This window comes from Salvelinus fontinalis, chromosome 27 (assembly GCF_029448725.1).
Source record: "Salvelinus fontinalis isolate EN_2023a chromosome 27, ASM2944872v1, whole genome shotgun sequence".
NCBI classification, from domain to species: domain Eukaryota; kingdom Metazoa; phylum Chordata; class Actinopteri; order Salmoniformes; family Salmonidae; genus Salvelinus; species Salvelinus fontinalis.
The window spans coordinates 40,056,373-40,069,336 of record NC_074691.1 but is presented as its reverse complement, the minus strand read 5'-3'; the positions used below and the strand labels follow the sequence as shown (position 1 = coordinate 40,069,336).

At 44.1% G+C, this 12,964-nt stretch overlaps 1 protein-coding gene across 3 annotated transcripts in view; it reads left to right on the top strand.

Moving 5' to 3' along the window:
• The window catches only part of LOC129825566 (jun dimerization protein 2-like), a 34,029-nt gene extending 30,416 nt beyond the window's left edge, over positions 1 to 3,613 (top strand). For all 3 annotated transcript variants that reach the window (XM_055885751.1, XM_055885750.1, XM_055885752.1), the window contains 3 exons: positions 851 to 1,078; positions 1,518 to 1,622; positions 2,239 to 3,613. In XM_055885751.1, the coding sequence (XP_055741726.1) occupies positions 860 to 1,078; positions 1,518 to 1,622; positions 2,239 to 2,442 (528 nt within the window). In that variant the 5' untranslated portion in view covers positions 851 to 859 and the 3' untranslated portion in view covers positions 2,443 to 3,613. The remainder of the gene's footprint in view (positions 1 to 850; positions 1,079 to 1,517; positions 1,623 to 2,238) is intronic.
• Positions 3,614 to 12,964: the final 9,351 nt, after the last annotated feature.

Here is a 12,964-nt window from a genome sequence, read left to right as displayed (position 1 = left end):
AGATAAAGTTGTTGTCCTGTACCGTCCCTCTCCTCTTCAACCTCCAATCCGATCTGTTGCACTGTTCCATGAGCAACATTTCTGTTTGGCCATCAGGAGTTTTCCACAGCACAGGTTTGGTTCTAACAGTCATTACAGAAATATATTAATTCTGCTGTCACTTCCTCTAGGCCTGGTCTATACAGGCTCTGTTTCTCTCTCTCTCTCTCCCCCTCTCGGTCTCTCTCTCTCTCTGTCTCTCTCTCTCTCTCTCTACCTCTCTCTCTCTGTTTCTCTCTCTCTGTCTCTCTCTCTTTGTCTCTCTCTCTCTCTTCTCTCTCTTTGTCTCTCTCTCTCTCTTTGTCTCCCCCCTATCTCTCTCTCTCTGTCTCTCTGTCTCTCTCTCTCTCTCTCTCTCTCTCTCTCTCTCTCTCTCTCTCTCTCTCTCTCTCTCTTTGTCTCTCTCTTCTCTCTCTCTCTCTTCCTTTCATTTTTCTTTGATTGACCACAGAACTTCCCAGTGCAAACTCTTGAAAATTGCCCGCAATCATTAAAAGAAAAAAAATATACGGTGTGTATGCAATGCATGAAGAATCATAGCCTGAACATGGAGCCAACTTACAAATGTAGACGAACATTCCAGAGTAGGATTCAGCAAAATCCATTCTGTTAAAGCTGCCTGTCGAGGATATGAGGAAATAGCTTTAAAACTGTGAGGGGAAAGGAGAAGGACACAGGGACATGAATAAGGCATGTAAGAAGACCCTATAGCAATGGACAATAAAGTAGCTGGACCTGACAATCAATGACCTTCCATCTCTTCCTCTCTCCCCCTCTTCCTCTCTCCCCCTCTTCCTCTCTCCCTCCATAGCTGTGGTGTATGGTGGCTGGGTCTGACATGATGCCCGGCCAGATCCTTGACCCCTCCCTGACGGCCGGCTCCTTGCCCAGCCTGGGCCCACTGGCGGGCATCTCTGCCACTACACTCACCGGTCAGCTCAAACTTGCACAGGACTTCAGGAACCTGGGCGCCATGTTGTCACCGCTGCATTTCCTTGGACGGCTGGGGAAGAGGCCGCTCACTGCTATCAAGGGAGAGGTGAGGAGGGAGGGGTAGATTGGTGGGGAGGGAGATGAAGGAGGAAGAAGAGCTTGACGAGGAATGGAGGTGGATGTTAGTCATTTTGAGGCCATGTTCTGTTTTTTTATGTATGATGGTCTGTTGAAAACTGGACCAGCCTACTAAGTTTTAGCTCCACCAAGTGGGCAATTTCAGAAGTAGTTTAGATGTTACACAACGTAACCATTTTCAATCTGGGTTCTCTTCAACTCTTCACTTTTGCCTCCAAGATGGCAAGCATATGTATCAAACTGAGCCACAGTTATCTGAAGTTCACAATAAAACAGAAAGTATGAAAAAGCAGGAGTAAAACATACAGGAAAGATAGAGCCCATGGTTGTCATCACGATGTTTTAATAATATACAGGCCTTGGAAAAGGTCCCCATTAGCTAATCACAACACCTCTTCTCCCTGCAGATGGACGAGGACGATGAGCGGAGGAGACGGAGGAGAGATAAGAACAAAGTGGCAGCAGCACGGTGTCGGAACAGGAAGAAGGAGAGAACGGACTTCCTCCAAAGGGTCAGTCGCGTGTTCTTTTTCACAATGGCAGCAGAGTTCTTTATTTATACCTGGGATGTTCTTTGTGAATTGGCTGTAGAAGATGGACTAGATAGTATGAAGACATTATGAATGCTCTGTAAAGCAGCTATATAGTGTTTATGAAGACATTATGTCTGCTCTGTAAAGCAGCTATATAGTGTTTATGAAGACATTATGTCTGCTCTGTAAAGCAGCTATATAGTGTTTATGAAGACATTATGTCTGCTCTGTAAAGCAGCTGTATAGTGTTTATGAAGACATTATGTCTGCTCTGTAAAGCAGCTATATAGTGTTTATGAAGACATTATGTCTGCTCTGTAAAGCAGCTATATAGTGTTTATGAAGACATTATGTCTGCTCTGTAAAGCAGCTGTATAGTGTTTATGAAGACATTATGTCTGCTCTGTAAAGCAGCTATATAGTGTTTATGAAGGCATTATGAATGCTCTGTAAAGCATTTATGTTCTAGTTTGTTTAAAGTGGGACCTCAAGTGGTTATTGTAAAAAGAGAAAGTCTTCTTGACTTGCCTGGCTAAATAAAGGTTAAATAAATGGCTTAACAGTATACACCCTCCCCTATCTGTCCTCCCTGTAGGAGTCGGAGCGTCTGGAGGTGGTGAACTCTGACCTGAAGTCCCAGATTGAGGAGTTGAGGATGGAGAGACAGCAGCTAATGGTGATGCTCAACCTCCACCGCCCCACCTGCATCGTCCGCACCGACAGCGTCAAGACCCCCGAGAGCGAGGCCAACCCCCTGCTAGAACACCTGGCTGCCGAAAAGCTGACCGCCTCCAAATGAAACCACAAGGGGAAACAAGAAACCGAAGGTCGACAAAGATAGATCCGCCAAAAAAAAACAGCTGTCGTCATCATCGTGAATGGTGGACATTTTGGATAAAATAAAAAAAAATCAACTGCCGTTTTTGTTGTTGAAGCACATACAGTATGTACTGTCTTGACCTCAAAGCTGGAGACTTGTTGAGACTCTTGTCTGTCTTTGCCCGAAGACCTGTTTGTTTTTAAAGGTTCCGTTGCCTCGGTAACACCGTGGTAATGTTACCTGAGTGGGCTCTGAGGGACGTACTGCCTTTACGCCCAGCCCAGTTCTCTCTGCATCATCATAAGTGCTGTTTGTTCTGAAACCCAGTCAGTGCCTCAAGTTTAACTTACTGCACACAACCATCACTTACAACAAAGGACAAAATAGAAGAAGGTATAAAGTGGAAACTATAATGTTGAAGAAAGAAACACTAAGGTCAATCATTCTAATGCTTCTGTTACTGGCACTTATCAGCACTGAGACAAACAAAAGGGGCTGTTTTTTTAATATTCTAAACCTGTATAACGGTAGAGACACACAGGTGTAGCCAGCCAGCGTGCTGCGGGTCGCCAGTGTACTGCATACCACGTTTAAATATACAGCCGTAGTAATATTCTAGGATATTACTGCATTCAGTCTATACTAAAGTTAGGACATAGTTGTTTTGTATTTTATATTACAATGCAGATTTTCTTTTTAAATGTAAAAAAAAATGTAACCTTTTTTAATTTTTTTTTATATCCTCTGCCTTGACGATGGCATTATCCGGTTGATCCGATTTGTGGTGACGCTGGCGTCATAAATAAAAGCACATATAAAACTATATGAAATAATGTTTACACTCCTGTTTATAAAAAAAAAGGCATTGTTACGTCAATGTCTGTCTTGCAATGTGCTTATTTTATACCGCTTTATATATATATATATATAAATGACATGTATTATTGTGAAATGTTCTGTATTCCAATCACTTGATGTGATTTAGCATTTTTACATCTGTCAGTCTGTTCAGTTCTATTTTTCTATATGAATTTTGCGCTGTTTAGCAGCTGTGAAAAGAAGAATTGTTCAGTTAACAGCTGAGCAATATCTCTCAATGACTTATGTATGACTTTCTTACCCCCATATATAAATTATATTTGTCAAACTACGCTACGACTTCTATTTCTTGATCTATTTGCATGACGGGTACTACTATCACAATATCTGCAGCGTGGTTGTGTCAGGCCATTTACGATGACATGCCCCCCTCTCTTGTCATTGGTTGCGCTAGTTGCGTAGTTTGTCTGATTTCAAGCATTCATGACATCACCCTGAAGAAGGCATCGTGATGCTGGGGTCTCAGCCTTAGTCATCAGCCTGGCTCTCAGGCTTAGTCATCAGCCTGGATCTCAGCCTTAGTCATCAGCCTGGATCTCAGCCTTAGTCATCAGCCTGGATCTCAGCCTGGATCTCAGCCTTAGTCATCAGCCTGGCTCTCAGCCTTAGTCATCAGCCTGGATCTCAGCCTTAGTCATCAGCCTGGATCTCTGCCTTAGTCATCAGCCTAGATCTCAGCCTTAGTCATCAGCCTGGCTCTCAGCCTTAGTCATCAGCCTGGCTCTCTGCCTTAGTCATCAGCCTGGATCTCAGCCTTAGTCATCAGCCTGGCTCTCAGCCTTAGTCATCAGCCTGGCTCTCCGCCTTAGTCATCAGCCTGGCTCTCAGTCTTAGTCATCAGCCTGGATCTCAGCCTTAGTCATCAGCCTAGATCTCAGCCTTATTCATCAGCCTGGCTCTCAGCCTTAGTCATCAGCCTGGCTCTCTGCCTTAGTCATCAGCCTGGCTCTCAGCCTTAGTCATCAGCCTGGCTCTCTGCCTTAGTCATCAGCCTGGCTCTCTGCCTTAGTCATCAGCCTGGATCTCAGCCTTAATCATCAGCCTGGCTCTCTGCCTTAGTCATCGGCCTGGCTCTCAGCCTTAGTCATCAGCCTGGATCTCAACCTTAGTCATCAGCCTGGATCTCAACCTTAGTCATCAGCCTGGCTCTCAGCCTGACTCCTAGCTCTTCCTCCTGGGCCTCGCTGGCACTCAGCCTGCCTCCAAGAGCAACCGCCTCCAGAGACGGAGCTAAAGTTTCTCATGTGAGATAACAGACAGTTCGAATCATAACTGGCACAGGATGTGCCCCAGATGGCATCCTATTCACCACATGGTGTCTGACCTGGGGGAGCCCGGGACCACCGGGTCGTCTAAGGAGCGATGCACCGGCCCAGTGTCGGAAACGGAGCAGGCCAAAGCCACCATGCCGCTCAGCAGTGGGATCGCGCCCGTGAATAGACGCCGTAGTGCAGCCTTGAGAAATACAGCGAGCTCATAGGTCACTGGTCTAAAGTAGTGCACTATATATAGGGAATAGGGTGCCATAGGGATCTGGTCTAAAGTAGTGCACTATATATAGGGAATAGGGTGCCATAGGGATCTGGTCTAAAGTAGTGCACTATATAGGGAATAGGGTGCCATAGGGATCTGGTCTAAAGTAATGCACTATACAGAGGGAATAGGGTGCCGTTTGGGACTACAGTCTCTACCTCTACGGTGCTGAAGGGGTGTGTGACCCTGTAGGATGTAAAGCATTTTGAGACATAATGAAAAGCTCTACTTAAAGAAACACTATCACTTTATTATGACAAAATGTACAATGTTACATTAAAACAGAATGATAAAGTCCTTCAAGTTGGTGGATTTGATACCACTAGGCCGGTTCCAAGCAGATGTTAGGGTGCCTTTTTACTGAAGAATGGCTTGGTTTCATATATTCAGCCCTTTATAGACTCCTCCAAACAGGATTTCTTGAAAATCTGGGAATTTTTTGGCAAAGTTAACGTAATTTTTCCAACCCTATGTGGAACATTACGTAATGTTTACAGGAAGAAGGGGACATGTTCAGATAAAACATGGAACTATCTGCAATTAGATTCTCAGCTAGTAGCGCTCTGTAGTAAGAGAATGTGTACACATTTAGTTCAATTGAGTGTATGTCTTGTCCGTATATGCTTGATCCCAGATGGATGATTCGCTGCTGGGTAGGTAATTCTTTCCAATTTATCTGAATATTGCCTGAAGTGTAAACATAACATGAGTTGAGCAAGGACACTACAGTTGAAAACATTTACACTGAAAACGTGTTTATCATGTAAAAGTAAACTAAACTCCTGGATTTAGTGTGAACCTATGGGCAGGTTTGGTCAGAAATCCAACATGGTAGCTATTAAAAGTCTGCCTGGCTAGGGTTATAGATCTCTGTGCTATATTTATATATCCACGACATATTTATTGACTTTTCAAGTAGGAATACAATTCAAATATTCATGAAATAAATCACAAGTGCCGTATTCGAAATTGTTGCAAACAATTTCATAATCACAGGACGGCGCTACACACCACACTGGGAGTCATGTGACGAATTGTGTGACGTCACGAATTTAACTTGAAATGCCCTACAAATCGTCTCTTCTCTCGCCGGGTGCAGTGGCGTGCGCCTGTAATCCAAGTTGCTGGGAGGCTTAGGCTGGCGGATCGTTTGAGCTCAGGAGTTCTGAGCTCCAGTGGACTATGCCGATCGGGTGTCCGCACTAAGTTCGGTATCGATATGGTGCTCCTGGGGGAGCCCGGGACCACCAGGTCGTCTAAGGAGGGGTGCACCGGCCCAGGTCGGAAACGGAGCAGGCCAAAGCCCCCGTGCCGCTCAGTAGTGGGATCGCGCCTGTGAATAGACGCTGTAGTGCAGCCTGAGCAATACAGCGGGACCCAGTCTTTTTAAGCTGTTAAATGGGGGGGCAAAATATTTATTATTTCTTCGAGTTTGAACGTGTGTCAAGGAAATGGAGCTGTCCATAAAACGTGTGTGAAACGCTCCGTTTCGTTTCAGACCTGGTGCACCCCTCCTTAGACGACAATGTCTCTAGTATACTTTAATTGTTTTCTGTTTTTCAGCTCATTAAACTATTGAAATAAACGTTCTTAAACTACTGAAATAACGTTGTTTTTATGGAAAGACTACCGCATCTATATTGCCTCCTACTGGAATTAAGGTTTAATAATCAGAATTACTTAGAATTACTTCAAATGTCCAAAAGGGGCCGCTATTTGACCGTCGACCTGGTAAAGACTTCTATTTGTGGGTTTGGTGGATGATCGTCTATCTCCCTCAAACTCAACTCTGGACCTGGGACACCAGGTGGGTGCAATTAATTAAATAATTATCTCCTTGATTAATCTTTCCACATTTGTGTACTCTGTACAAATACATTCAACGTCATCATAGTCTACTATTCGAATTGTCATAACTTCCATAAGAGTTGGGCTTATAGCTCAATAGACATTTAATGACTTTCCTAGTTAAATAAATGTTAAATGAATAAAAACATAATGTATTTGTATCGAATAAATATATCACAGCATTATTATAACTGCTTTACGTTGTATGGAGGATAAACTCACCTCAACAAACACCAATTACTGTTTTCACTTATGTTGAAGCTAGAGTAAAACTCATCCATAGGCCAAGAAAGGCTCAATATGCCTTAGTTAACCCTTTAGTTCCACCTCCCACACATGCGGTGACCTCACCTGGTTTAAATGATGAGTCTAGAGACAATATCTCTCTTATCGTCACCCAGTGCATAGGTTTACCTCCACTGTATTCACATCTTACCATACCTTTGTCTGTATGTTATGCCTTGAATCTATTCTACCGTGCTCAGAAACCTGCTCCTTTTACTCTCTGTTCCGAACGCACTAGATGACCAGTTCTTATAGCCTTTAGCCGTACCCTTATCCTACTCCTCCTGTTTTAATCTTTTCTCACCATCTTAAATAAGCATGCCCCAATCAATAAATGTAGAACCAGGAACAGATATAGCCCTTGGTTCACTCCAGACCTGACTGCCTTGACCAGCACAAAAACATCTTGTGGGGTACTGCATTAGCATCGAATAGCCCCGCGATATGCAACTTTTCAGGGAAGTTAGGAACAAATATACACAGGCAGTTAGGAAAGCAAAGGCTAGCTTTTACAAACAGAAATTTGCACCCTGTAGCACAAACTCCAAAAAGTTCTGGGACACTGTAAAGTCCATGGACAATAAGAGCACCTCCTCCTGCCTACTGCACTGAGGCAAGGAAACACTGTCACCACCGATAAATCCGCGAAAACTTCTGATAAACTGACACACCGTAAGTTCAGCCAGTCAGCCAAAAACGAGGCAAGGTAGCCTAACCCTCAAGGCATCAGCATGCTTCAGTTAACCCTTATGATGATAGCTAGCTAATAGCTGGTAGTCAGCTTGGTAACTAAATCATCTTGGTCTTGCTGGTAACTGCCAATTATGTATTATTGTTGTGTACCGTAAGGCCTAAATATTAGGTCTGTGTTTTCATCACTCACTGTCTGTCTCTGTCTCTGTCTCTGTCTCTGTCTCTGTCTCTGTCTCTGTCTCTGTCTCTGTCTCTGTCTCTGTCTCTGTCTCTGTCTCTGTCTCTGTCTCTGTCTCTGTCTCTGTCTCTGTCTCTGTCTCTCTCTCTCTCTCTCTCTCTCTCTCTCTCTCTCTCTCTCTCTCTCTCTCTCTCTCTCTCTCTCTCTCTCTCTCTCTCTCTCTCTCTCTCTCTCTCTCTCTCTCTCTCTCTCTCTCTCTCTCTCTCTCTCTCTCTCTCTCTCTCTCTCTCTCTCTCTCTCTCTCTCTCTCTCTCTCTCTCTCTCTCTGACACTGGTGGACTGTCAGCTCTCAGACCTTTGTAAGGGGGACGACACTGTAGACATGCCACCTGTGCACCAGGCAGTCAGTAGAAGCTGTCCCCACAGTGTCAAGGACAGAGGGGCCGGAGAGACTGGACAACGTGCTGCCGAGGAACAATCACACCGTCACTCTCACAGCCCAGGTGAACTTCAATGTGCTGGAAGTACTGCTCTAGAAATGGTTGGCTTTGTTACAGGAAAGACAGGAGGCTATGACGTGGTTTGTTTTGTGTTGCCCTAGAATACAAGGGAAAGCAGTTATGCATCATAGGGGACTGAAGTTGTGCCAGGGTTGTGGTACTGCAGTGAGTGTGACTCACTGCAGACATAGGCACAAGTAAAGAGACTCCTCGTCTTCACCCAGTAGCTCAGATTGTCACTGGTCATTTAGCCTCCCCTGCATGCTTTTACTTTGTTCCCATTCTGACTCTTCCTGTATTAGTCTTCAGGCCTAGTGGACTGTATGTACAGAAGAAAGTTGTAAAAGCCAATTATTGTACATATATATATATATATACCTTATTTTTTTCATATTTTGTCATTCCCGATTTTGAATTAGACAATGTATTCCACTCACAGTTCTTGATTTATTAATATGATATCAGTTGTGTATCTCTTTCCTTATAAATGTCATTTGTAATGTTTTGATGCAGATACACTGAGTGTATAGAACATTAGGAACACCTGGACATTCCATGACATACTACCAGTGTAGTATCTGGGATCTCCATCTGTTTATATTAGTTACTATGCTGTTACTAAGCGGTGATGTATTATCTGGGATCTACATCTGTTTATATTAGTTACTATGCTGTTACTAAGCGGTGATGTATTACGACAGTGTTACGTTACTACACCTAATAGGAAATGCACATGCACACTAGTGTGCCCGGGAACTGTAGAGCACGAGGAGGTTTTGACGAAACGAAATCTAACTGTACTCCCGTCTCCTGCCTGGTCATTTCTCCACAACACAAATATTACAACCAGGTGAAAGCTAAGATCCCTTATTGATGTCACTTGTTAAATCCACTTCAAATCAGTGTAGATGAAAAGGGAGGAGACCGGTTAAAGAAGGATTTTCAGGCCTTGAGACAATTGACAGATGGATTGTCTATGTGTGCCATTCAGAAGGTGAACGGGCAAGACAAAATATTTAAGTGCCTTTGAACGGGGTATGTTAGTAGGTGCCAGGCTCACCGGTTTGAGTGCGTCAAGAACTGCAACGTCGCTGGGTCCAACTTGACACAACTGTGGGAAGCATTGAAGTCAACATGGGCCAGCATCCATGTGGAACGCTATCGACACCTTGTAGAGTCCATGCCCCAACGAATTGAGGCTGTCCTGAGGACAAAAAGGAGGGCGGTGCAGCTACAATATTAGGAAGGTGTTCTTAATGGTTTGGATACACTGTGTATTTGTTTAATATACAATCCAGATAAGAAAATGTCTGATAATAGAACATGCTGATAAGTTTATTGAAAAATACCACCGTTCACTAAAACTCATTCGCAGTAAAATCTGATTACTGATTTTCAATCTTTCCAAAATAAAAATGTGTTATACTCTTATCTTCATTAGGAAGTTGTGTAAATGACAGTTGTTTGGTTATAATTTAAAAAAAGGTGTCAGAGATGAAACAATGGCAATATGGCGATTTACAGTTAGTTGGTGTTCTAAAGCTTAGTGTTTCCATGGTCCATTGCTATCCGGTATCCTTTGGACGTCCCTACCCCACTAAAGTTGAAATTGAAAATGGTTAAGGTAAAAAGGTTATGTTTAGGGTTATGGTTATGGGTAGGGTTTAGGATATGGATGTCCCAAGAATCCCGGATAGCACTGCCCGGGTTTCCATTCCCCTTTATGTCCGAGGTATTGGACTTCACGACAGTTGCAATTAATTGGAACACTGCGATTGGTTACCCAACATTCTGCGGTGGGGCTTAGCGAAGGGTCAATTATTAGGCCTAAATTAATTAAATGGAGTTAAAACCAGACCTTTCTTTTTAAAAATCTACCAGTCAATGATTCAAGTCTCTATAGTGAATATTCTGGTTGTGGTTACTTGAAAAGTTTGGATGCCTCCTGCAGGAATTTCCTAGGAATGGAATGACCACAGCACAGGGACTTTTCTCTGAAGGGGAGGGGGGGGCTTCAGTTTCCATACAAATCAACACTAACCAGGGCCTGACACATTCCATATAGTGCAGTACTACTCTCACTATGGGCCCTGGTCAGTAGGGCATTAAAAACGGCTGCCTTCTGGGTTAGATTCTGGTCTTGTCCATTAAGCTCTTCTGAATTCCAGAACATGTTTCTCTGGGGTGGACTCTTCCATGTTTCTCTGGGGTGGACTCTTCCATGTTTCTCTGGGGTGGACTCTTCCATGTTTCTCTGGGGTGGACTCTTCCATGTTTCTCTGGGATGGACTCTTCCATGTTTCTCTGGGATGGACTCTTCCATGTTTCTCTGGGGTGGACTCTTCCATGTTTCTCTGGGGTGGACTCTTCCATGTTTCTCTGGGGTGGACTCGTCCATGTTTCTCTGAGTTGGACTCTTCCATGTTTCTCTGGGGTGGACTCTTCCATGTTTCTCTGGGGTGGACTCTTCCATGTTTCTCTGGGGTGGACTCTTCCATGTTTCTCTGGGGTGGACTCTTCCATGTTTCTCTGGGATGGACTCTTCCATGTTTCTCTGGGGTTGACTCTTCCATGCTTCTCTGGGGTGGACTCTACCATGTTTCTCTGGGGTGGACTCTTCCATGTTTCTCTGGGGTGGACTCTTCCATGTTTCTCTGGGGTGGACTCTACCATGTTTCTCTGGGGTGGACTCTACCATGTTTCTCTGGGGTGGACTCTACCATGTTTCTCTGGGGTGGGGGGGTCCTCTCTTTTCATGACATCAAATGCCACCGTGTGAAACAACAACAACCCAAAACAACAGCATGCAATAACTTCAAAATGGTGGACACATTATGAAGTGCAGGTTACATGTTGCCATGTGTACTAGACTAAAGGACAGTAGAAAATACAGTATTTCATGGTGTAGCTTTCTGATGAAATACACAGTAACAAAAAGATGATGACACACACACACACACACACACACACACACACACACACACACACACACACACACACACACACACACACACACACACACACACACACACACACACACACACACACACACACACACACACACATTCCAGTATTTACCAATTTAGTAAACTCTGGTCATAGAAACGGTACATTTTGAAATAAAAAATATCTGAAATTTGCCCCAAAAATTCCTGACTTTAAGTATCTACATAGCTTCCTGTTGGTTACCTTACACATCGCCCATTACAGTAAAGCAGAGAGGAGTTTCTCATTTATGGCTTCCAGTTGGTTACCTTACACATCGCCCATTACAGTAAAGCAGAGAGGAGTTTCTTATCGATGGCTTCCAGTTACCTTACACATTGCCCACCCATTACAGTAAGTTTTTTTGGGGGGGGGTGTGGGAAGCCCCACTAGTTCTCCTCATACATACCTGGATGGTTGGCTGGGTCTCATCTCCAAAACTGGCACCCTATTCCCTTTATAGTGCACCCTATTCCCCTTATAGTGCCATTACTTTTGACCCAGGTTCATAGAATCCATAGGACCCTGGTCAAACGTAGTGGGCACTATAAATGGAAATAGGGTGTCGTTTGGAATGCGTGCTAGGTCTCACCCCCTTGTGACTATCCCCCTACAGCTGGTGAAGTGGCTGCTGAGATAGGAGTTGTGTAGGCCGGTGGAAACCCCACAATGTTCACCACCTTGTGACTATGCCCCTACAGCTGGTGAAGTGGCTGCTGAGCTAGGAGTCGAGTAGGCTGGCGGAAACCCCAAAGCTATGTGCAAATGTGTGAGGACCCAGTCATCCATGAGGAGTGTGTGTCTAAACTGCACTATGGTTGATGCTCTGTTAGTAGGTGAAGGAATGCCCATCCTTCTTCTTCTTATAGCCAGTATGCGTTAGGCTGCTGTCAGATCTGTGTTTGTTTGCCTTGACAACGACCACAGTGGAGTGTGCGAGAGCACAAAACAGATCTGGGACCAGGATAAGTATTTATATCTAATATGGCTACAATTAGATTTCTTCAATTCCTGGTCACTTTAATTGCTGTATTCTCATTTCATAAATCACCATCCCTATCTATGAAACTTCACAGGAGGTTGGGGGCACCAATAATTGGTGGAGGACGGGTTTGTGGTAATGGCTGGAGTGGAATCAGTGGAATGGTATCAAACACAGGGTTTCCATGGTTTCCAGGTGTTTGATGCCATTCCATGCGCTCCGTTCCAGCCATTATTATGAGCCGTCCTCCCCTCAGACGCCTCCACTGGTAAGTGTCTCATTCTAGCATTCTACCTTCTAATATTCCAGACAGGCTATTATCAGTCCATTTACTGATAATATGATGTATCCCCCTTGTAAACAGAAGAATGGACTTCCTGTGGGGGTTTGCTTGGTAGTAGATATGCCCCTATAGGTGCAAACTTTCCAAGGGTCATGTGACTTCCAGTCTGTAAAGTACTAACCCAGTTTTTTTTTTTACATATTTTTTTTTTAACCAGAAACCACCACAGACGCTGGCTGATAATTAGGCAGACACAGTGTGTGTGTGTGTGTGTGTGTGTGTGTGTGTGTGTGTGTGTGTGTGTGTGTGTGTGTGTGTGTGTGTGTGTGTGTGTG